Raw genomic sequence first — 23005 nt, 5'->3', positions numbered from 1 at the left:
GGGTAAGGCAAGATAAAAATATAAAAGGCTTACAAATTAAGAAGGAGATATAGAAACTTCAGGTCTTTGCAAATGACATCGTTTTTATACTAGAAGATCCATTAATTTCCATTTTAAGGTTAATAGATTTATTAGAAGAATATGGAAGAATAGCTGGTTTAAAAATTAATAAAGATAAGACACAAATATTAAACATTAAAAATATGACAGATTATCAGACAAAACCACTAGAAACAAAATCAAATATGAAAATAATTAAAAAAGTAAAGTACTTAGGGATTTGGCTATCAACAAAATCCATAACATTAAAAGAAGATAATTACACCAAACTTTTAAAGCAAATTAAAAAAGACTTAGAAACCTGGAATAATTTGAAATTATCACCATTAGGTAGGATATCCACAATTAAAATGAATATTTTACCCAAGGTTTTGTTTCTATTTCAAGTAATTCCGATAAACCCAGGGAAAGATTTTTTTAAAGAATTAACAAAGATAACAAAAAAATTTATATGGCAAAATAAAAAACCTAGAATTAAACAATGTGCCTTAGAAGACATAAAAGAAAGAGGAGGGCTTGCTTGCCCAAACTGGAAATTATATTATCAAGCTGCAACCCTAACTTGGACTAAGGAATGGCTTACTTTACAAAATAGAAGATTATTGAACTTAGAAGGACATGTCTTAATGTTGGGATGGCATGCCTTTATATGGTATGAAAAATACAAAACACATTCTTATTTTAAGACACATATAATAAGGAAGGCACTTATAGAAGTTTGGAGTGATATAAAGAAAGATCACTTTTTAGTATTGCCTGAATGGATATCCCCGATTGAAGCTATAAGCCTCCCAAGTTTGTTGCAAGAAGGCAAGATTTGGAAATACAAAGACTTAGTAGACAACCAATGGAATTTAAAAACAAAGCAGGATTTGCTAGATGCGGGTATTGTCATAGATTGGTGGCAATATATACAAATTATGTCTAGGTTCTATAAAGATAAAAACACATACATTCTTAGAAAAGACAATAATATTTTAGGTACCGTATATACTCGAGTATAAGTCGAGTTTTCTAGCCCAAAAAATGGGCTGAAAAACCTGACCTCGACTTATACTCGGGTGACTGACAAGTCACCACAAGAGGGCGCAAGCGGCTTAGGGAAAGACAGCCGTCTGCCTTTGCTTCAACTTGAAAGAAGCGGCAACTGCCCGGTTAAGAAGCAAGAATCCACCCCCTAGCCAAACGGCTTTTTTGCTGTTTAGTGCGGCGTTCAAGCGCTAAACAGCAAAAAAGCCGTTTGGCTAGGGGGTGGATTCTTGCTTTTAACCAGGCAGTTGCCGCTTCTTTCAAGCTGAAAGACGGCTGTCTTTCCCTAAGCCGCTTCCTGGAGACCGCTAAGGATATCGCTCTGGGAGAGGGGGCAACTGCCCGGTTAAAAGCAAGAATCCACCCCCTAGCCAAACGGCTTTTTTCCTGTTTAGCACAGCGTTCGAGCGCTAAACAGGAAAAAAGCCGTTTGGCTAGGGGGGTGGATTCTTGCTTTTAACCGGGCAGTTGCCCCCTCTCCCAGAGCGATAACCTTAGCGGTCTACAGGAAGTGGCTTAGGGAAAGACAGCCGTCTGCCTTTGCTTCGGCTTGAAAGAAGCGGCAACTGCCCGGTTAAAAGCAAGAATCCACCCCCTAGCCAAACGGCTTTTATGCTGTTTAGCGCGGCATTCGAGCGATCCCAGAGCGATATCCTTAGCGGTCTCCAGGAAGCGGCTTAGGGAAAGAGAGCCGTCTTTCAGCTTGAAAGAAGCGGCAACTGCCCGGTTAAGAAGCAAGAATCCACCCCCTAGCCAAATGGCTTTTTTGCTGTTTAGCGCGGCGTTCGAGCGCTAAACAGGAAAAAAGCCGTTTGGCTAGGGGGTGGATTTTTGCTTTTAACCGGGCAGTTGCCCCCTCTCCCAGAGCGATATCCTTAGCGGTCTCCATGAAGCGACTTAGGGAAAGAGAGCCGTCTTTCAGCTTGAAAGAAGCGGCAACTGCCCGGTTAAGAAGCAAGAATCTACCCCCTAGCCAAACGGCTTTTTTGCTGTTTAGCGCGGCGTTCGAGCGCTAAACAGGAAAAAAGCTGTTTGGCTAGGGGGTGGATTCTTGCTTTTAACCGGGCAGTTGCCGCTTCTTTCGAGCTGAAGCAAAGGCAGACGGCTGTCTTTCCCTAAGCCGCTTCCCGGAGACCGTTTAGGGACATCGCTTCGGGTGCGCCTGCCTCTCCTACAGCGGGGGCGGCAAATGGCCAGCTCTTCACTCAGCCGCTAAACCGAGTGCTTCGGGAAGGTGCCGCCTCTCTTCTGTAGAAACGGCAGACGCACCCAAAGCGTGGGCCGAAACAGCTACGGGAGGCGTGGGGCAATTTGGGAGAGCATTTTGGGAGCCCCTCCCCTCCCGCAGATGCTTACCCGAGAGCACTTTCAGCACACCCACACCTCTGCCTGTTCCCCAGGTTTAAAATTAAATACTGGTACATAAAAGAGTAACAAATCTTGTGATTGGCTAGTAGCCAATTAGCCCCAATTAGCCCCTGCATCCAAACGGTCAGGAGGAGGGGGCTAAAAGTCTCATTCTTCTTGGCCAGGCCATCGCATTTGCAGTTCCCCTCAGTTCCTACGCTTGGCTCCTCATGGCCAGGTGGCCACCTCAGGTGAGAGAGATTGGAGGCTTTTGCCATTTGAATTGTGAATTGTGCTTGACTTCTCAAGCCTCTCCCTCTCCTCTGGGGATCTTTCTCCCTGCTCTTTTGGACTATAAATCCAATTGGTCAGGCAGCCAACAATCTCCTCTTGTGCATGGAAAGCCATTGGAATTGGGTACCCTACTTGCCTCCCCTGCTGCAAAGGCCCACTTTTCAAAGTTTATCTTCATTATTTTTGCATTACTGGTATCTAGCATTGAGAAATCAGAAGGTGACTTGGGAATGCTTTGGATTACAAGTCCCATCAGCCATCTCCAAGGTGGGGGTGTTGATAGGGATCATCCCTTCCTGCAGCAGAGAGCTTCTTCCCCCATGTTGTTAAAGTGCTGGTTTTTTAAAAAAAAAACCAAAATTAAATACTGGTACTGGTAATTACAAAAATAAAATTATGGTTACCCTATATGTACAGGTACTTTGGACTACAGTTCTCATTAGCCAGTCTGTTGCAAGAGAAGCAATCCCCATCACTCCCCTCTCCAAGGCTGAATAATGGGAACTCCAGTCCAAAGCATCTCTACAATTCAGAACTGAAGAATTTACCATACATTTACGATACCTCTTACCGTGTTTTATTTGTAAAATTACAGGTATAGTTGAGACTTCTAATCTTTCATGTTTTGTTTCTATTTAGGAAGTTAGCAGAAGAATCTGAAACAAGACTTTTTTGATAAATACATTTGGCTTTCTAGGAAGTGTGTAGGCAGATAAACATTGTCCCTGCTCAAATTTTACAATTTTACCAAGGGTCTCCAGTGGATGGGGCAACAGGAAGGAAAGGACAAGGGTTTTCAAACCAGGCAAGATTAAGGCTTGTGGAATTCAACTACCATTCCTGAAGTAGCATGACTGGTGGAGGAATTCTGGGAGTTGAAGTCCACAAGTCTTGAAGCTGTGAAGTTTGAAGTTTGTAAAAAGTGTACATGGTTTTTTAAAGTATTGTACAGTATACTGTACATGATTGTAAAAAGAACGGTATTCTGCTGCACTGGTATTTTATTACCGTAAACAATATACAGTACCGTAATACTACACCATTTGGTTCAGAATACCGGTATACCGTACTTTTTTCCTTGTTTTCTTCCTCTAAAATCTAGGGGCATCTTATATACTGTACCTTACACCGAAAAATACGGTATACACAATTCCTCAGGGAGCGCATATAGGTGAAGAGATACCACTGTGGAGCAGAGAGCGAGCATTCCCTGCTCCACAGTGGACTTCGGACAGCCACAGACCTGCAGCTGTCCGTAGTGTCTGGCACAGTTCATGTGATGACATCACATGCTCTGTGCTGGCAAGAAGACAGAGGGGCAGGGAGGCAGAGCAATGGGGGATTGAGGTATACCAGTAAGTAGGGGGGTTTTTTTCAATTTTTTTTTATCCTCTTAGAAATGGATCCCAGTACCGGTACTTCTAATCCTGGACCAAAACAAAAACGGAGGTCATATGAAGCTGGCTTTAAACTTCAGGTTGTGTCAAGAGCAGAAGCAAGCAATAACAGTATTGCAAGTAGGGAATTTTGTGTTGATGAAAAACTAGTGAGAGACTGGAGGAAAATGAAAGCTGACTTGGAAAAGATTCCAAAGACAAAGAAAGCTAAACGTGGTTTACCAACTTCATATGGGGCTCTAGAGACTGAATTGCATAAATGGGTAATGGAGTGTCGACAAAATGGTTACTGTGTAACACGAATGGGAATTCGCTTACGTGCTCTTCAAATGGCTAAAGATGATAAATTAAAAGCACCAGGCATTGAAAATTTTGTTGCGTCAGCAGGATGGTGTACCCGCTTCATGAACAGGTTTGGCCTATGTTTGCGGCAAAGAACAAAGATTTCACAGAAGTTGCCAAAAGACCTTGATGAAAAAGTGATGTTGTTTCATTCATTCATCATAAAACAAAGAAAGATTCATAATTATGATCTGGGAGATATTGGGAATATGGATGAAACACCTATGACATTTGATCTTCCAAGCAACAGAACTGTGGCAAGTTTGGGAGAGAAAACTATTTTACTCAGAATCACAGGAAATGAAAAAAACAATTTCACAGTTGTTCTGTCATGTTTGGCTAATGGAACAAAGCTGCGGCCTGTCATTATTTTTAAAAGAAAGACCTTGCCAAAAAAGGTCAAATTCCCAGCACGAATTACAGTGCGTGCACATGTTAAAGGCTGGATGGATGAAGATGGAACAAAACAATGGCTGCAAGAAATTTGGAATGGACGACCAGGAGCAGCCTTAAAGAAAAAACCATCATTGCTAGTTTGGGATATGTTCAGAGCTCACACATCTGATGACATTAAAAAACTAGCAAAGTCTTCTCAAGTTACTTTGGGTGTTATTCCAGGTGGGCTTACATCTGTATTGCAGCCCCTAGATGTTTCCTTAAATAAACCTTTCAAAGACCGTGTTCGAAAGAAGTGGCATGAATGGATGTCATCTGGTCAAGCCCAACTGACAAAAGTTGGAAATCTAAAGAAGCCCGACATAGAACTAATAACAAAGTGGGTCCGTGATGCATGGGAAGAGATTCCAGAGGACATGGTGCAACGTGCCTTCAAGAAATGTGCCATTAGTAATGCCATGGATGGCAGTGAAGACAATGCTTTGTTTGAGAATGATGGCAGTGATGGTGATGACTGCGAACTCAATGATAACAATGTCTATGCTGATAACCTCACAGCAGCTGATGCTGAAGCTCTATTTGCACAAACAGATGATGAGGAATCCAGTTTTGAAGGATTTTAACTCTTAGGTTTTAGCTTGGTTGCTGATTGAACTCCTTTTTTTTATTTTTTTAAGTTATTGTTAATACCAGAGTGTTTTTGTTTACCCTCTTTTAACTTTATTGGTTTTCTTTTAAATAAATATTCTAAAACATTTACCCTACTGATGCCTCAATTGATGTAATTTTATTGGTTTCCATTTTAATAAGTTACCAGTAGCCACTGCATTTTCCAACCTCGACTTATACACGGGTCAATAAATTTACCCCAGTTTTATAGTCGGAGCGACTTATACTCGAGTATATACGGTAAATTATTAACAACTAACCAAAGAAAACTGATTGGAAAAACATATAAATATTTAATTAATTGTAAAAATATAGAATGGATATTAAAGGACAATATGATTAGCTAGTGTAGAAATTTAAATAAAGAGATAGATTTAAATACTTGGGAAAAAGTATGGATATATAACTGGAAAATAACAAAGTCAACCTCTTTCAAAGAAAACCAGATTATGATGTTTATAGATGGCACTTACCACCAAACAGAATCTCAAAAATATTTCCAACCAATTCACCTAATTGTTGGAAGTGTAAAACAGAAATTGGTACTTATTATCACACCTGGTGGACCTGCCCAAAAGCAAAAGAATACTGGAACTTAATAGAAAAATGGATCAGAGAAATAACACAGCAGGAAATCAAGAAAACGCCAGTTTTTTTAAAATTGGGTATATTTAATAATAAATATAAAAAAGACTTATATTAATGGTTCATATATTGGCAGCAGCCAGGATAGCCTTTGCACAAAAATGGAAAGACACTGAGATTCCAAAAGAAACAGATATTCTTAAGAAAATTTTAGATTGTGCTGAGCTAGATATGATGACGAGAAGGTTAAACAATCAAGAAGAATCAGAATTTTATGATGTTTGGCAGAAGGTTTATATTTGATGGGAAATAAAGAAAAAGAAATAAAAGTATTATTTTGAATATCTGAAGTTAGTAGATAAACCGTAAATAGCTAGCGACTATTTACAATATATATTATACATAACATAAATATCAAATTCCTTTCTTTTTTATTTTCTTTCTCTATTCTCTCTTGAAAATTTTTAAATAGATGTTTACAAATTTTTACTTATCTCTATATTCATTATATCAAGATTGACATTTATGCATACCATATAGATGATGTAATATAACAAAATGATTTTAATATTCTCTTTTTTTCTCTTATTACAATGATGACTTCTATTTTGAGCGGAGCGATTGTAGCTCCACTAAATGTTACATGTGGTGTTTGTTATGTGTGTCTTTCTTTTGAAAATCAATAAAATATTTTAAAAAAAAACAAAAAAGAATTTGACCATCGGGTTCTTCATATATGAGTTTTGGTTTATATTGGCTTTTGATGTAAATTGCTATCCCTCTCCTTTTAACTGATGCTGATGAAGTGAAAAGTTCGCCAAGACCTGGGAGTAATAGGGCCGTGGTGTCTTTTTTTACAATATGTGTTTCTTGTAGACATGTTATGTGAAAGTTGTGACTTAGAAGTTTGTGGGGGAAAAATTCTCTTTTTCTGTCTGAGTTCAATCCTTTGATATTCATTGAGAATATGGTGATGCAGCTGCGAGAGCAATCATGGGCTTCCCTAAATATGCCCATGTCACACCAACACTCCGCAGTCTTGGTTGCCGATCAGTTTCTGGTCACAATTCAAAGTGTTGGTTATGACCTATAAAGCCCTTCATGGCACCGGACCAGATTACCTCAGGGACCGCCTTCTGCCGCACGAATCCCAGCAACCAGTTAGGTCCCACAGAGTGGGTCTTCTCCAGGTTCCGTCAACTAAACAATGCCACTTGGCGGGACCCAGGGGAAGAGCCTTCTCTGTGGTGGCCCCGGCCCTCTGGAACCAACTCCCCCCGAGATTAGAATTGCCCCCACCCTCCTTGCCTTTCGTAAGCTACTTAAAACCCACCTCTGCCTCCAGGCATGGGGGAATTAAGATTCCTTTTCCCCCTAGGCCTTTACAATTGTATGCATGGTATGTTTGTATGTATGTTTGGTTTTTTATATTAAGGGGTTTTTAATTCGCTTTTAGTATTGGATTATTATTGTAAACTGTTTATGATTGCTGTTAGCCGCCCTGAGTTTTTGGAGAGGGGCGGCATATAAATCCAATGAATAAATAAACAATAAATAAATGTCGTCTCTTTGCGTTGTAGTATTTGATTTTTTGTCATTTTTATTTTCTGCCTTCGGCTTTTGCCCTTGTAATCAGCCCTTGCCTTTCATATTTGTTTTGTAGTTGCTGTGGGTCATTTTCCTCAATCTGTGTTGTTTCTGGTTCTTTTTCTTGGATGATGTCTTCTAAACTTGACTCTTCAGTATTTGTTGTATCTTTAGTGTTTATTTCTTTTATTAATCTGTCTTCGAGAGTTTTAGTAACTCTTCGTAAAATTCCTTTGCATCTTCCGGTGTACTTATTTTGTATTTCTTGTCCAGTAGAGTTACGAGTATTCCTTCTGGTATCAGCCATTTAAACATGATTTTATTTTTGTTTAGTTTGGTTGTTAGGGTTTACGTCTTTCTCGTACTCGTCCGGGAATCTGCCTTAATACTGTTATCTCTTTTCCTCTATGAGAAATTACGTTTTCTTTTGATGTTCTATATATTTCATCGCGTGTGCTTCTCTTTGTGAATCTTATATGTATTTCCCGCGGTTATCTGTGTCTACGTGCAAATGAGGGTAGAGACTCGGTATATTTCGTCAATTTGTTCTAACATTTCCTGTTTTGTTTTCCCAGTCATCATACAACACAGCTGGGATCCAACAGCCATTCGTGCATGCAATGCCACAGGCATTGCAGAGTCCTGCTCCACAGAGCAGCAGCGGGGGCGTAACAAATCTCACAGAGACTCATTTCTGGCAGGTGGGACATGTTGGGCTCCAAGACACACATCCTAACTGACACTTGTAGCTCCATCATGTTCCTTGGTGTTTTGTCAAGAGAAACCCAGTGTAAAACAAAACTTCTCATAAGTTCAATCAAACTTCTCGAACTCGTGAGAAGTTTTCTTTTACAATGGGTTTCTATGGACACAACACCGAGGAACAATACAAAGCTACAAATATCAGGTAGGATGTGCTTCTTGCGGTGGCATGTAATTTGGGGATGGCAGGTCAGGTGAGGTGGGGTAGGTTAGGCCGCAAGACATGCGTCCTACCTGGGACTTGTAGCTCTGTCACATTCCTTGGTATTGTACCCAGAGAAGCCTACTGAACTTATCACAAGCTCAATCAAAGTTCTTGAACTCACAAGAAGTTTTCTTTTACAATGGGCTTCTCTGGACACAACACCAAGGAATGCGACGAAGCTACAAGTGTCAGGTAGTCAATCATTCAGTGTTGTACTTCCCAATTCTTGACAAATGTATATTTTCTTTTATGTACACTGAGTGCACATGCACCAAAGACAAATTCCTTATGTGTCCAATCACACTTGGCCAATACAAAATTCTAATTCTAGCCAGAGAACCAGCATTTAACGGTGAGATGCAATTTGGGGGTGGAAATTTGAGTGGGGTGGGGCAGAGTGAGCTACAAGATGTACATCCTACCTGGAACTTGTAGCTCTATTGTGTTCCTTGGTATTGTGTCCATTGACCCTCCCCTGCCTTTCAAGCAGAAAGGGAGGGGAGAGAAACTCTCATGGGCTGCCTGAGGAAGCCGAGCTAACAGCCAAACTTCTATCTGGGCTCAACGGAAGAAGCAGCAGCAGAAGTATGCCCTTCCTTGTCTCTTCCAAACATGCCTCTCTTTCTCCCAGGAGAGAGGGGAAGAATGCACTTAAGACACAGCACCAGCAGAAGGAATCTTTTGGCTGCACACTGAACACAAGAAATCTTTCTCCCCTTTCAATCCAAGAGGCTGCGCAGGCATGATTTCTTGTGGAGTTTGGAAGAGAGAAAAATTTCTTGCATGCAGCCAAAAGGTTCCTGCCGAGAGAGGGGAGGAGGGAGGAAGGAGGAAAGGCAGATGCTTTTCCTCAAGCAGCCTTCAAGAATTTCTCTCCCCTTCTGCTTTGCTTGAGAGACAGAGGTGGGGGAGGGTCAATGGACACAACACTGAGGAACAGATGGCTGTTCCTGCAGGGGATTCCCAAGCACTGTCCTCGTTTGCATGCCCTGTCTGAAGAACAATGAGAGGGCAGGTGAACATAAGAGTATAAGAAGAGCCATGCTGAATTTGGCCAAAGCCCATCATGTCCAGCATTCTATGCCACACAGTGACTCACCAATTGTGCATGGGGATCTTGAGCAGAAAGAGAAGGCAAAACCCATCCTTTTCTTTTACACCCAACAAATGGTATCCAAGGGAATCCAATGGTATCCAAGGGAATCCAAAACAATTCCAACATAGAGGCAGCACTTGGACATACACTGCCAAAAGCAGCCCAGAGGAGCTGAGCCAGTCCTGCAAAGGGTGCACACCCACCTCTCATTTTTGCTCTCCCAGCCAGGCCTCTGACAGCATTTTGAAATGTACTCCTGCCTTTGAGGCGGCAAGGTAGGGATTGATTTCATCTCTTTCTCGCAGGCAGGAGTGCATTTCAAATTCCTGCAGGAGGAGTGCAGGAGTGCATTTGAAATTCAGAGGAGCCAAGCTAGTCCCACAGGGTGTGCACACACCTGACTCTCACTTGCTCTCACAGCCAGAAGAATGCCTGCCCCAAAAAGAGCAGATTCCGGCATGTTCCCTCTTTCCTCAGAAGGTGGCCCCTTTTTTTCAGTGTATGTGCTGAAAAGTCCAATTGCTCTTATTATAGGGACATGTATTATTTTTCAGGGAAACACAGTACATATATGTATGAAATGCAAGAATGAAAAGACTGATTATTATGTCAGGTTCCATTTTGTGATTTTATGAAGCATTTTAAAATAAATTAATATAAATTAAATAAGTTAAAATAAATATCTTAGACCAAAAACTAGATGTTTTGCTCACAAACTCTTTAAGTGCAATATATTCTACCAAAATACATGCAGGGATTATGGAAAAGAATAATAGTAAAAAATACATCTCACAATGAAATATTTGAGCTCCTCTTTTGGTAAATGTCTTAAAGATAATAAATATTACCATTACTAAAGATAACAAAAATACCATGATGGGAAATACTTCAAATTAGTTTTTAAAACAGAAGTACTTAATTCATAACAACAATATTTAAGAAAAGATTATCATACCTGGAGTCAAAATCCAGAAAATAGATGGCAGTTCAAAGATAAAGAAAACTCTAACATTTTCTTGCCATTCTCCAAAGTAGGAGGAGTTAGCCTGCAAGGATGGGTTTGACCTTATCCGATAGCCAATCAGGACTGAGTCTTAGAAAAGTATAAATAGCACCCTCCATCTTATATTCCCCCTCTTTCACTCAGTCCTATCCCAGAACGCGTGTCTTTGCTTCTGGCAATCACTTCAGTTCAGCTCCTTTCTACATCTACCTGTCAGATACCTGAGGCAGATGGGTTTTTTTATTTTTTCCTTCATATGCTTTAGTACAATGTCAAATATCTTCTATTTCCAGTACAATAAAGTGCAGTATTTTGTTAGTAACTCTTGTATAATCCCAGAAAAAAAATAATACAAAATTATTAATTTCTCTATAGATCTTTTGTCCCTTACTGCAAAAAAATATTAATTATCTAATCTTGTCATCCAGCAATCACAATCATCATATATTACCTCTCTTCATTAATGCTCCTGTGCTGTCCCCAGAGATAGAGATAGTTGGACTGTATTTAGGCATGTTTCTTTAAGATATTGCATTAGGCGAAATGTAGTGAAATTGCACTCTGGGTAATGTAGCTTTACATGTGACCACATTTGTGTATTCCTATTGGCTCTGACTCGGGATGAGGGGTAATTGGAGAGAACATTCCAGCAGGTCTTTGTCTTCACCCATTAAGCCAGCCAGCATGTAGATGCTACACCTAGAGCCTGGGTCAATTCAATCTCTTTTTACCTGCACAATGGGAAAGATTATACTACAGAAGAATCACATCATAACTGTGAGTTATTGTGAGAATGCCTATAATAAAATGATCTGTGATACCTTATTGTGCTGAGTTATCTGACTGGGAAAAGTTGAGCTTATACCAGAACAGTAAAAAGAGGTTGTAAAAGGAGGCAGTAAAAAGAGGCTGAAATTCATGTCCCCTCAAAGCAATCACTGCCACCTTAAAGTAGTAATCAGCCTACTAAAAAAGATTAAACCTCCCTCTGGTTCCCTGCAAACTTAATAGCCTGAAAGAGGTCTGATCCCTCTTCCTGATGACCAGAAGTCTTAAATTCTCATCCCGAGGTTACTGCATGCTATGTTGCTGCCTTCTGAAGCCTTAAAAATAAGAGAAAAGAAATTCCCCCCACTTCTTTCCCCCAGTTACTGCCTTGGAAAAGTATTGCTCTAATCTGTTTAGCATAAGGGAAGAAGGGGGGCACATTTACATTTAAAGGATATTGTGCTTGCCTGTTTTAACTATTTGTGGATCTACAAACTCAGAGTCTTTGCCTCTCTCCACAACACTAACTAAGAAGCCTACATTAAAGTTATGCCTGAGAATTGAATGGTTGTTCTAGAAAACAGCACACGGCCCCTTTAGACAAAGGAATTAAAGGGCCAGTGCACCTTAGCCTTTACTAGCAAACGGCATCATCTACTGGTTGAAGTGGAAATCCACTTGAATATGCCCAAGCCTTAGGAAAGAAGCAGCACCATCTGGTGGTCACACTCTGAATCTCAGTTAAAATACGCCAAAGCTTAGAATGCGCTTGCTGCCTCCCTCTACTGGCCCCCAGCTGAATTTTGCTAAACACACTAAAGCCAAACAAGCCAAGTGTAGCCCACTACCAAGCATATAGTGCGTCTCGTCGTTCAAAGCAAGCCAAGCCAAGCGAACCTAAGCAAGCCAAACAGAGTGAACCTAAGCAAGCCAAGCCAAGCCAAAGCAAGCCAAACAAAGCGAACTTAAGCAAGCCAAGAAAAGCCCAAACAAGCCTAGCAAATCAAATCAAAACAAGCCAAGCATAGCCTAACAAGCCAGTCCGGCAAGAAGCAAAGCAAAGCAACAGCAAGCAGCAGACAGCAAAGAGCAAAGCCCAGGTACCTCCCGCTCTCAAACACCAACAGCACCTCCTAGTGGCTGTGGACAAGCAACTAAATATGAAGTGGGAACAATTCAACTCACAGCAGAGCCTATATGAGGAATGGAACAAGTACTACCAAAACATGGACAAATTTCGGAAGAAATTGTTATATCTCTCCAACATCAAGGAAGAAGAGCTTTCCACACGTCGCATTCGGTCGCTACATGAAGAGTGCAAGAGAGCTCGCATACTTTGGAAAAACTGTGAATGGCAGCTAATCGACACTCAACAGGAGTTACAAGACAAAAATCTTCTGAAAGACACACAAGCTATCCAGCAGACAAACAAAGAACGAGCGAAGTTCCTCCTACACAGATTTCATTTTTTCAAACCCATCAAAGATGAAGAGACACAACTTGAAGCAAAATTAGCCAGACTAAAGGAAGAAAGGCCAGATCATGGGCCAACCATGAGAAAGAAATGGCAAGAGCACAGGCCAATCATGAGGTACAAATGGCCAAGCTAAAAGAAGAAGTAGCCAAACAAAAGAAAGAAATAGCCAAACTTGACCATTTGATGAGTAAGAAGACAGGCCCAAACAACAGTGGCAAGGCCTATGAAAAAGAACAAGACAAGGATTGACATGGCCTGGGCCCCAGCACACACGATGGAAAAGATCAGAGACATCGAGATTGAAACTAATAGCTGGGCAGACCATAACCCATTAGTCATATATTGGAAAGGTAAGAGAAAATCTAATAATTGGTCTATGAATAGAAACAGACTGCGGAGTGTTGGTGTGACATGGGCATACCTAGGGAAGCCCATGATTGCTCTCGCAGCTACATTCTGCACGATCTGAAGTTTCCGAACACTCTTCAAAGGTAGCCTCATGTAGAGAACGTTACAGTAGTCGAACCTCGAGGTGATGAGGGCATGAGTGACTGTGAGCAGTGACTCCCGGTCTAGGTAGGGCCGCAACTGGTGCACCAGTCAATAGTTCTGCCCCCAGGGTGATGGACGGACAGATGGAATTGTCCTTGAGAGGCAAAACCCACAGCCACTCCGTCTTATCAGGGTGGAGCTTGAGTCTGTTGACACCCATCCAGACCCTAACAGCCTCCAGGCACCGGGACATCACTTCCACATGCAATGCAATGCAGCCAACGTAGTCTTGCAAATGTTGACATGACCTGATATGCATTGCAATGCAACGTATTGCAATGCAATACAGTATTATGAAATTAAATGCAATGCACTGTGGGGTTATAGAGTGTAATGCCATGCAGGGTTCTGATACTAGTGCAGGACCTTTCACTCAATTCATTCAATCAGTATGACTTGCAATATGATGCACCGTTATGTATTGCAATGCAATTAGAGACAATAGAATGAAACTCTATGCAATGCTGTGCATGGTAAAAATAAACAATAAATGGAATCAATGTTCCCTCTAAGGCGTGCAGCCACCTGCCCAAAAACAACCCCCTGCCCACCCTTTTCCAAGGCCATGCAAGGAGACGGGTGTTGGAGTTGGGGGCGGGGAGTGACGAAAGTGCGGAGGCCGGCGAAGGTTATTTTGAATGTCGACCGCGGCCGCCCCCTCTCCCCAGCACCTCCGCCCCCCTCGTGCCCCAGGCTTCTCGCTGCTGCCCCCCACCCGCCCGATCCGCCCCTCTCTCCGGCTTTATCCTCCTCCACCTCCCGTCTTGGAGCGCGGCTCCTCCCGCAGTGGCTGCGGCTTCTCATCCTCCTCATCCAGCTGCTAGTGAAGGGGCTGCGATAGGGTTTTCTCCAAGTGCTTTGGGAACGCCTGCCCCGCCCCTCTCGCAGTCCCTTCGCTGGGAGCGCTTTTGTCCCGGGCTGTCAGTGAAAGGGCTGCAGGAGAGGTGGGGCAGGCATTCCCGAAGCACTTGGAGCAGAGGCCAGCGAAGGTTATTTTGAATGTCGACCATGCGTGCGCGCGCTCCCCATCCCGCCAGCCCGCCCAGAACATTCAAAATAAGAAAAACCTTTGCCCGCCTCCGCAGGGAAGAAAAGAAGAGAGAGAAAGAGAGAACACACAACAGACAGAGCGAGATAGAGAAAGTGAGAAAGAGAGAGAAAGAGGGGGGATAGCAAGAAAGAGAGAGAGCAAAAGAGAGAGAACAAGAGAGAGAGAGAAAGAAAACAAGAGAGTGATTGAGAGAAAGAAAGAAAGAGAGAAAAGAAAACAAGAGTGAAAGCAAGAGAGAGAGAAAGAAAACAAGAGAGAGAAAGAGAACAAGAGAGAGAGCAAAAGAGAGAGCAACAGACAGAGCAGGATAGAAAGGAGAGAGGGAGAGAGAAAGTGAGAAGAGAGAGCAAGAGGGGGAAGAAAGAGAGAAAGAGAGAAAGAAAGCAAGAGAGAAAGAAAGAGAGAAGACAGGAAGGAAGAGAGAGAGAGTGAGAAAGAGGAATAAAGAAAGAGAGAGAGAAAGGTAGCAAGAGAGAAAGAGTGAGTGACAGAGAGAAAGAAAGCAAGAGAGAGAGAGAGTGAAGAGTGGATGGGAGAGAGAGAGAGAAATGATAGAAAAAAGGGGATAAAAAAAGAAATGAGAAAATAATTGAGGCAGTGACAGGAAAGAGAGAGAAACAAAAGAGAGAGAGAAGTGACTCTTGATTTAAAGCATATGGTAAAAAGCACCCAAATAATAACAGAGAAAAAAACCCCAAGCCCTCACCTGTTTTTGGAAATGGTTCAAGAATTCACACACACACTCACGCACTCACACACACACACGGGGGGGGGGGAGGAGGCAGGGATGGAAAAAGAGAGTGAGAAGGGGAAGGAATGAGAGGAAGAGGGAGAAATGAGAAACAAATGAGACAGAAAAGGGGGAGAGACAGGAGAGAGACCCAGAAATGAGAAGAGTGATAGAAATTTGAGGAGGGATGATTGATTATTAAATATGGATTGACTATGGAATATTTGTAAAAGATATATTTAGGTGTTATTTAATATTAGGATGTATTAATTTAAAAAATTGGATTAGAATTTTAGAACTATATAGAATTACAGAGATAAAATTAATGGAAGATAATATGATAAATAAGGGGTTTATGATATGTACTGTATGATTTTATGAGTTTGCATTATGAATTTAAAATATACTTAGAAATGTAGAAGATTGATGAAAGTTAATAACAGTAAATGCTAAGTGCCTGAAAATTAATTGAGTTTGGAAATATTGAATGAAATTATAGAAAAGTATAATTTAGGGAAATATATTAATTGATGCATTGGTGTTCAGGTAGATTTTAATAGTATTACTAGATTACTATAATACTGTGATAAATATTTGAGAAATGAAGATTTTAAAGCATGTATTTATTAATAGTTGTGTTTTTGGTTGCTGGTTGTTTTAGTTTTAATAGTAATAGATTTTGGTTTTGTTTTATTATTAATTTCTTTTAATAAAAAAGAAGGGATTTTTTCCCCTTATTTATTTATTTATTTATTCATTCATTCATTCATTCATTCATTCATTCAAACTTCTATGCCGCCCAGTCTCATAGGGACTGCTGCTCAGACACTATACTTTTCCGCCCACACCGGAAAAAAATTAGAGAGAACATTGAACGGAATGTAAGATGATAATTCTCCCTTTGATAAGCTCTTTTGCAGACTGCTCTGACTAATGCTGATGAGATTGGCAAGTCCGAGGTTACCTCCAACAGATCTGCAATGGACAAGCCTCTCACCAATTTGTTGCCCCCCAGTTGCCACTCCTGTGACCATTTGTCTGTTGGGTTACAACTCGAGCATGGTGGCTTAAGCATCAGAAGGACCAGAAGGACCAGTAGCCAGTCTGATCCATTCCAGCGATGAGAGCAGATGGTTTAAGTACAACCATAGGTAAATGCCTGATTTGGGTAAACGGAACTGGCTGTAACGGCCAGTGCTGTATAGAGCCTTTGGGTCACTCTTCTGGCTCATTTCTTGACAATCAATGGGTCTCTTTCCATTTCCTGACACTGGTGTCTATGGATCTCTGTCTGGAACCAGATTCTTCTCTCCAGGAGGAGTAATCATGCTATTTTTGACCTTTCTGTTCCAAAGGAGGCCCATGTCATAATTTTTAAGACATCTAGCTGGTCATCGAGGGTGATGTCAGCATCTCAGCCAGAACTTATCCAGTGCTGGTCTCGGTGGCTATTTCCACCGTCTGTCTCCCCAGACAATTTATCTTACCATGGAGGCCATAAATCTAGGATTAACTCTGCCTTTCTCAGCAAGGCAGTTTTGTCTTATTTTAGTCCTGCTTATTTCTCACAATTTTTCCCTCTGTTAGAAGTGACTAAATAATCCAGGCAATGCATGCCTTTCTTCCGCTGCAGCAGGGGTTTAGTCTAGATGACCTCCTGAAGGATTCCCAGTCCTGAATTGCTGTGCCATTGTTTAACCGCCTACTGAAACTACCTTGAGCTCTATTCTCAAATACTGGTGCATTCCTGTCCTTGGCTCGTGGTCATACTCGCTCAATGTTCCTTAATTTCTAGGGGAACTACATGGCCACCAGGTCAGGCATACACTCTCATATGATTTCTAGATTTATGTAAATGATTCTGGTGTTGGAGTCTGGGTGCACCAAGATGTTAAGGTGTTGCTGGCCAACTTACATCCCAAACAATGTATGGTAGGTCCATTTTGTACTGCGCCATGGGGTCCACAGTTGTGACGCATGGTTTGTACTTACCACAAACTGGTAGGCCTCTGTTCTCCTTGTTTGGTCTCTGGTTTCCAAACCCACCTAGTCTGACTCACATGGGTAGACTTTACTCCTCATCCTCGTAGAGATGAAGGATAAGTGTAAACTCAGACTCCCTCCTTCCTTCAATATTAACTTTGTCATCATGGGGTCACTTCCATGGGTAGATTTCTGGGTGGTACCAAGGGCAGTCTGATGCCTGTGGAGGAGGCATCACCCAACAAGCCATTTAGGGACAATTAAAGTAACCAGCATTTTCAATGATCTGATGGTCATCTGATCTACTGGATAGGTAAATTCTTGTTGGATCTCCTCTTAGGAAGATACCTGACTTTGTTTGCCAGGTAAAATGAGTCCATCACCCCCAATTATGGGTCCTTGGGATCCTGTCTTATGGCCTCGCCTTTGAACCCATTCCCACTTCCCTGTGGGTTTGGTCTTCCCCTTCCCTGTACTCCTAACTCACTAGGGGGCTCCCCTTTCAGGATACCATCCAGCACCCGCTGGACATCCTGGCCACTCGGCAGGTTTCAGGGAGCAGCCATCTAGGTTAAGCATTTTCCCTTGATTAGGGGTTGCTTGCAGTTTTTCTTTCACCTTAATAGATACATAGCATGTCATAGGGTCACGAGGCATACCTTATAGTTCCCTATGGAGTGCACTAGACAAGGAGGTCCTGATTCTTCAGCCTCCTTCTACTCAGTTGTGCATTTTGAGTATCTATCTTTCTCTCAGCCCTTTGGCTCATCGTGGGTGTCTTTACTGAGTGTGATTATTTTCACTGCTCCCCTAGAGGTTATGCTGGTCATTCAACAGCCATCTTTATCTGGTTGACATCTTTAGGCCACCTCTTTCCCCCCATTTTAGGTTAAATTGTATCTCAGATATCTCAGCTTTCTTTGGACGCTATGTTGTTCGGATCATTCCAGTGAGGGTGGATGGTTTCATTCACCTGGATCACTCTTTCAGGAATACTGTTAGACTCTTCGAAGTGCAAGCCACCGTTACCCCAGACCAGAAAGTTTTCCATCCTAAACATCTCCACTGAGGATCATGTTAGATTTCCTGGAGCATAAACTATTCCTGTCCCAGTATGGCTTGGCCTTTGAGCATTACCATTCAGTGTTCCCTTACCGTGTATCACCTGGCTCTGTGTTGTATCCAAATGTTCTCCAGGGGCTTAGTTCCAGTAGATTCGGAGTTTCTTTCTCAGTCAAGGCCCAACTTCCATGTGGTTGGCCGGATACTCCTATAGTGTGATAGTCAGCAGCCATAGGCAAGGGTCTTGCCTCTTACATTCTTTCATGCTGACACTGGTATTAGTGATGGAATACATAATTCAGAAAGGGAACATTATAGTCCATTTTCTGTTGTCCCAGGGCCTTTAGGTTCCGTTTCCACTGTTACGTTCTATCTCTCCCTGCGGAATTCCTTTCCAAAAGCGAATGGCATGGGAGCAGGCTGACTCAGATACCACAGAGTTGGCCTCTGCAGCCCTCTCTCTTGGCTTCATCCTTGGGGCAGGGGTAACAGGTATTATTTCCTGCACTAGGCTGTGAGGTTTGACTTACATGCTCCTTTCAGTATCATGTACCGGCAAAGCAAAAAGGTAAACTCGGCAAGGGGCTGCCAGATTCCTTCTCTTAATCCAAACTGGGGCATGAGAGCTTGGGTCACGGATCTTATGTCTTTCCCATGCCACAGCACTGTTGACCCCCTCAGATGGAATGGTCGTTTTTCCTCTGGTCAGCGCCACATCCCATTCCAGTCTGAATGTAACTGATAGCTTGCTATTTGGTTGGCTCACTTTGACACCCCGTCAGATCCCTGTAGTCCTCGTAAGGGTTATGTTGATCTCTAAATGACCATTTGCCAAACATAGTCAGCAACTTAGAGGACTCCCCTTTTTCTTGCAGGGCATATGAGAGTGGGGCATTCACTCCCTGGGTTATCCATTGTTAAGGTTATTTAATCCTTGCACGAGGGTCTGACTGAAGGCCTTGCTATCCATACCCTTCACTGACAACTAGCAGTTCTATTTACTGTATTGTCATGCACATTACTAAACTTCCTTAGGGTCTTCCCTTTGGTTCAAGAATTTTTAAAAGGGTTACTAACTTCTGTTTTTTTTTCAGTTATCCACTGGTTCCCTACGTGGGATTTCTCTACAGTACTGAACTCATTGACTGAAGGGCCCCTCGTACCCTTGGCTTCCGTCTCTTTTTGTCACCTCATCTATATGGTGGTATTCTTCCTGGCAATGACCTCAGCCAGTCGGATCCCGGCCTGACAGCCCTGTTAATATGAAGCGTCCTCGGTGTATTTCACCTTCAGGGTCGTTCTTAGGTTAAGTTCACTATCACATATAAGGTAACTTCCAATTTCCATTGAACTCCAGAAATAGTTACACCTTGCCTCCTTCCCTCCCCCCCTCCTTCCCTGTCTATTGGCTGTGAACATCAATGGAATGCACTTGTTATGCATCCAGCACTATGTGTTTCTGTCACTCAGTCTTTATATGATGGACTTCACCCATCAGAGACATCTTTCGTCTCCTTCAATCTGCCTTCCTTAGAGAAACAGTATCTTCTCCTATGGCAGGGTGAGGGATTTGTGTGGTGATCTCTCTGTATTCTGAATTACTGGGGCTATCTCAGCCTGGGGGAGTTACTGCCCATTTGACGCATAGCACAGCTACCATTACTGTTTGGTTTGTTCGATCATCGATCAAGAAGTTGTAGGGCGGTCACCTGGGCATCTCCTATGCCCTCTATCCATCACCATAAGGTTGTCTTGGGCACCTCCTATGCCCTCTCTTTGTCATTATAGGTTGATTTGTTTGTCACAGGTATGGCAGAATTTGACCTTTAGGTCTTGCCTTTCACAATCATGTGTCAAGTTCATCCCAACCTTAATTTACCCTCCCTAAATGGGCTGCTTTGGTATATCCCATTCTTGGAGGCTAACTCATCCTACCATGGAGAACGGGTGTTGTTATACTTACCTGAATGCCCATTCTCATGTAGAAGAGTTATCCTCCAAGACCTGCCCTTGCTTGAGCTTGGGTTGGCTGTGAGTTTGTGTATATGTTATCATTCATTTCTTATTGTGAGTATTGGTTCTGCTTATTACACAGAATATATAATTCTAATTGTTATGTAAGATTTGTTCTGACTGAATTGGAAGCTGCATGCATAATCTGTTCTTTTGTCCTTCATTGAAGAGGGGGAATATAAGATGGAGGGTGCTATTTATACTTTTCTAAGACTCAGCCCTGATTGGCTATTGGATAAGGTCAAACCCATCCTTGGAGGCTAACTCTCCTAAATGAGAATGGGCATTCAGGTAAGTATAACAACGCCTGTTTTCTGCTTGTCTGATTCTTTCCACTCCAAATCTGGTAGCTCTAATTAATGACCTTTTAATCGGTTTCTGTTCTGTCTGGGTCCCCCCAGACGCCAACACCAACCAAAAAGAGTAGCCAGACACACTGGTAAAAAGCAAAGGCAGTTTATATACTGGAAAGCAAACACAGGTAACAAAAACTGTTCTTACAGACAGGAACATGATGCAGTTTCACAGAGGTTTCACGAAGGCCAGGCAATAAAACAGGATTCTTGCTGGCAAAAACAACTCTGGAGATAATAAAACCCACGCCTCCCCCAAGTCTACCAGGCTTCTAGGCCACAAGCCAAGATCAGAGACGCCAAGAATCGAAGCAAGGTCACAGGACTCCCAGTTGATAACTCTCCACAAGACTGTAAGGGCGGGCCTGCCTTTTCAACCCTGCTGAGGAGAACCACACCCAAACCCAGCTGTTGCCAATTCAGGGATGGAAATACCTTTCTAATTGGCCCCTTCTTTGAGCTGCTCGTCTCTGCCTCATGTCTATTATAGCCTGTGCGTCTTCATCCAATGAATCCAGGCTACTAGCTGGGGAGAGCCCCCCCCCCCCCCCCCGGGGTCTCAGGCTGCTCTCCTTCCTCCTCTTCCTGACGTTCCTCTCCCCCGTCTGCCTGGTCCTCCCCCTCCTGGTCACTGTCCTCCTCCTCTGGGCATGGATCCGGCAGAGCTCCAGCCGGTCCCTGAGGAGCCTCAGGCTGAATCACAACAGTTTCCATATAAACTTTATTATATAATGAATTGTACAGTAAGAATTTTTTATCCCATAACTTTCATTTAATCTTTTTGGCTACAGTTATATTACTTACTATCCATATGAAGATATTCCATATGAAGGGAACCTGCTCCTGCTGTGGCAGCTGAAGGAATGATGTCTGCGTATGGGCTGCGCTGACCTGCCAGTAATGCCATCTGATGGTAGTATTCTGCTGGATTAACCCCTGCATGTGGAGCTAAAGTAGAACATTAAAAGCATGATTTAGTGACATTAGAAACATGAATGAATGAATGAATGACTCACTGTATATATCTGTCTGTCTGTATCTGTCTGTCTGTCTGTCTGTCTGTCTGTCTGTCTATCTATCTATCTATCTATCTATTTTTTGCATTAATTTTGAAATATTATGTAGGTTCTGATGACTTGCTACTGAATGCATTTTTAATATTTATTTATCTGATTTTAATGTTAAATCAATGCATAATATCCTATACAGGCTTGGTTATATTGAATTCCAATGAAATCTGTTTAACAAAATAATCAATGCTAACTTGTATCTCATTAATTTCAGTGGGCTAGCAGTCTCCATGTGAATGAGGCATAATTGAACAGTAGAAAAAATGCAACAAACATGATCTGGCTTTAATTCAATGATGCAATTTTCTTTAAAATGCTAGGGTTTTGAGATGTAAAAAAGTAACATCAACATAAATCATTTCAGAATTCTTTCCATCTTTAATATAAATGTGAATTGTACAATTCAGTTAAAAAACAAACTGAAATCTTTTAGGGGAAAAATAACAATAAAATCCTAAAATACTCTCTTTTAAGTAGAGATGTCACTGTGTTCATAATTAATAATTACATTCAAACTGATGGTAAATACTAGTCAGTACATACCAGCCAACAATTAAAGTGACTCTGATCAAGCCCAGATAAAGTTCAGCTGTTCTAGTAGGATTTTTCTGACATTTATTTACTCAGTTGCTTCTTACAAGAAAATCCATTGTCTATAACACATTGTTGGATGGTATCAGTCAGGAGAATGATACAATTTCTCCCCTCCCCCACCCAAGGCATTGGCTATACTGTGGAACACAGTGAAATCAGTCAGCAACAACTAGAGAAAATAGGCATAAATAACATTACCAAGAATGAGATCTTCCACCAAAATAAATGAAGAAACAAGATCCAAGAAGCATGCAGCAACATTAAAAGATCTGCAGTAATTTCTAACAAATATTGGTTGTATAATCCATATGACTACAATCTCTCATATTCTTCATCTATATAGGCCAGTGATGGCGAACCTTTTTGAGACCGAGTGCCCAAACTGCAAACCAACACCCATTTTTTTAATCTCCGAGTGCCAATAGGGCAATTTACCGTATTTTTCAGACTATAAGACACACCAGAATTGTGAAGAGGTAAGTTAAGAAAAAAGTTTTTTGTCCCCCCGGGCCCCTCTAGGAGTACTTTGCAGGTCTCTTAAAAACTGCACACCCCACTTTTCGCAAAAACAGGTGAAAAA

The 23005-nt window shown here is 41.9% G+C and overlaps 1 protein-coding gene across 1 annotated transcript in view; it reads right to left on the bottom strand.

Annotated features, from left to right (window-relative positions):
* Positions 1 to 23005, bottom strand: part of GLI3 (GLI family zinc finger 3) — a 407618-nt gene that overhangs the window by 147743 nt on the left and 236870 nt on the right. The window contains exon 7 of the mRNA XM_070728251.1: positions 21566 to 21709. Within this exon, the coding sequence (XP_070584352.1) occupies positions 21566 to 21709 (144 nt within the window). The remainder of the gene's footprint in view (positions 1 to 21565; positions 21710 to 23005) is intronic.

This window comes from Erythrolamprus reginae, chromosome Z (genome assembly GCF_031021105.1).
Source record: "Erythrolamprus reginae isolate rEryReg1 chromosome Z, rEryReg1.hap1, whole genome shotgun sequence".
NCBI lineage: Eukaryota > Metazoa > Chordata > Lepidosauria > Squamata > Dipsadidae > Erythrolamprus > Erythrolamprus reginae.
Note: the sequence above shows the minus strand (reverse complement) of the source record. Positions and strands in the feature narration are given on the sequence as shown.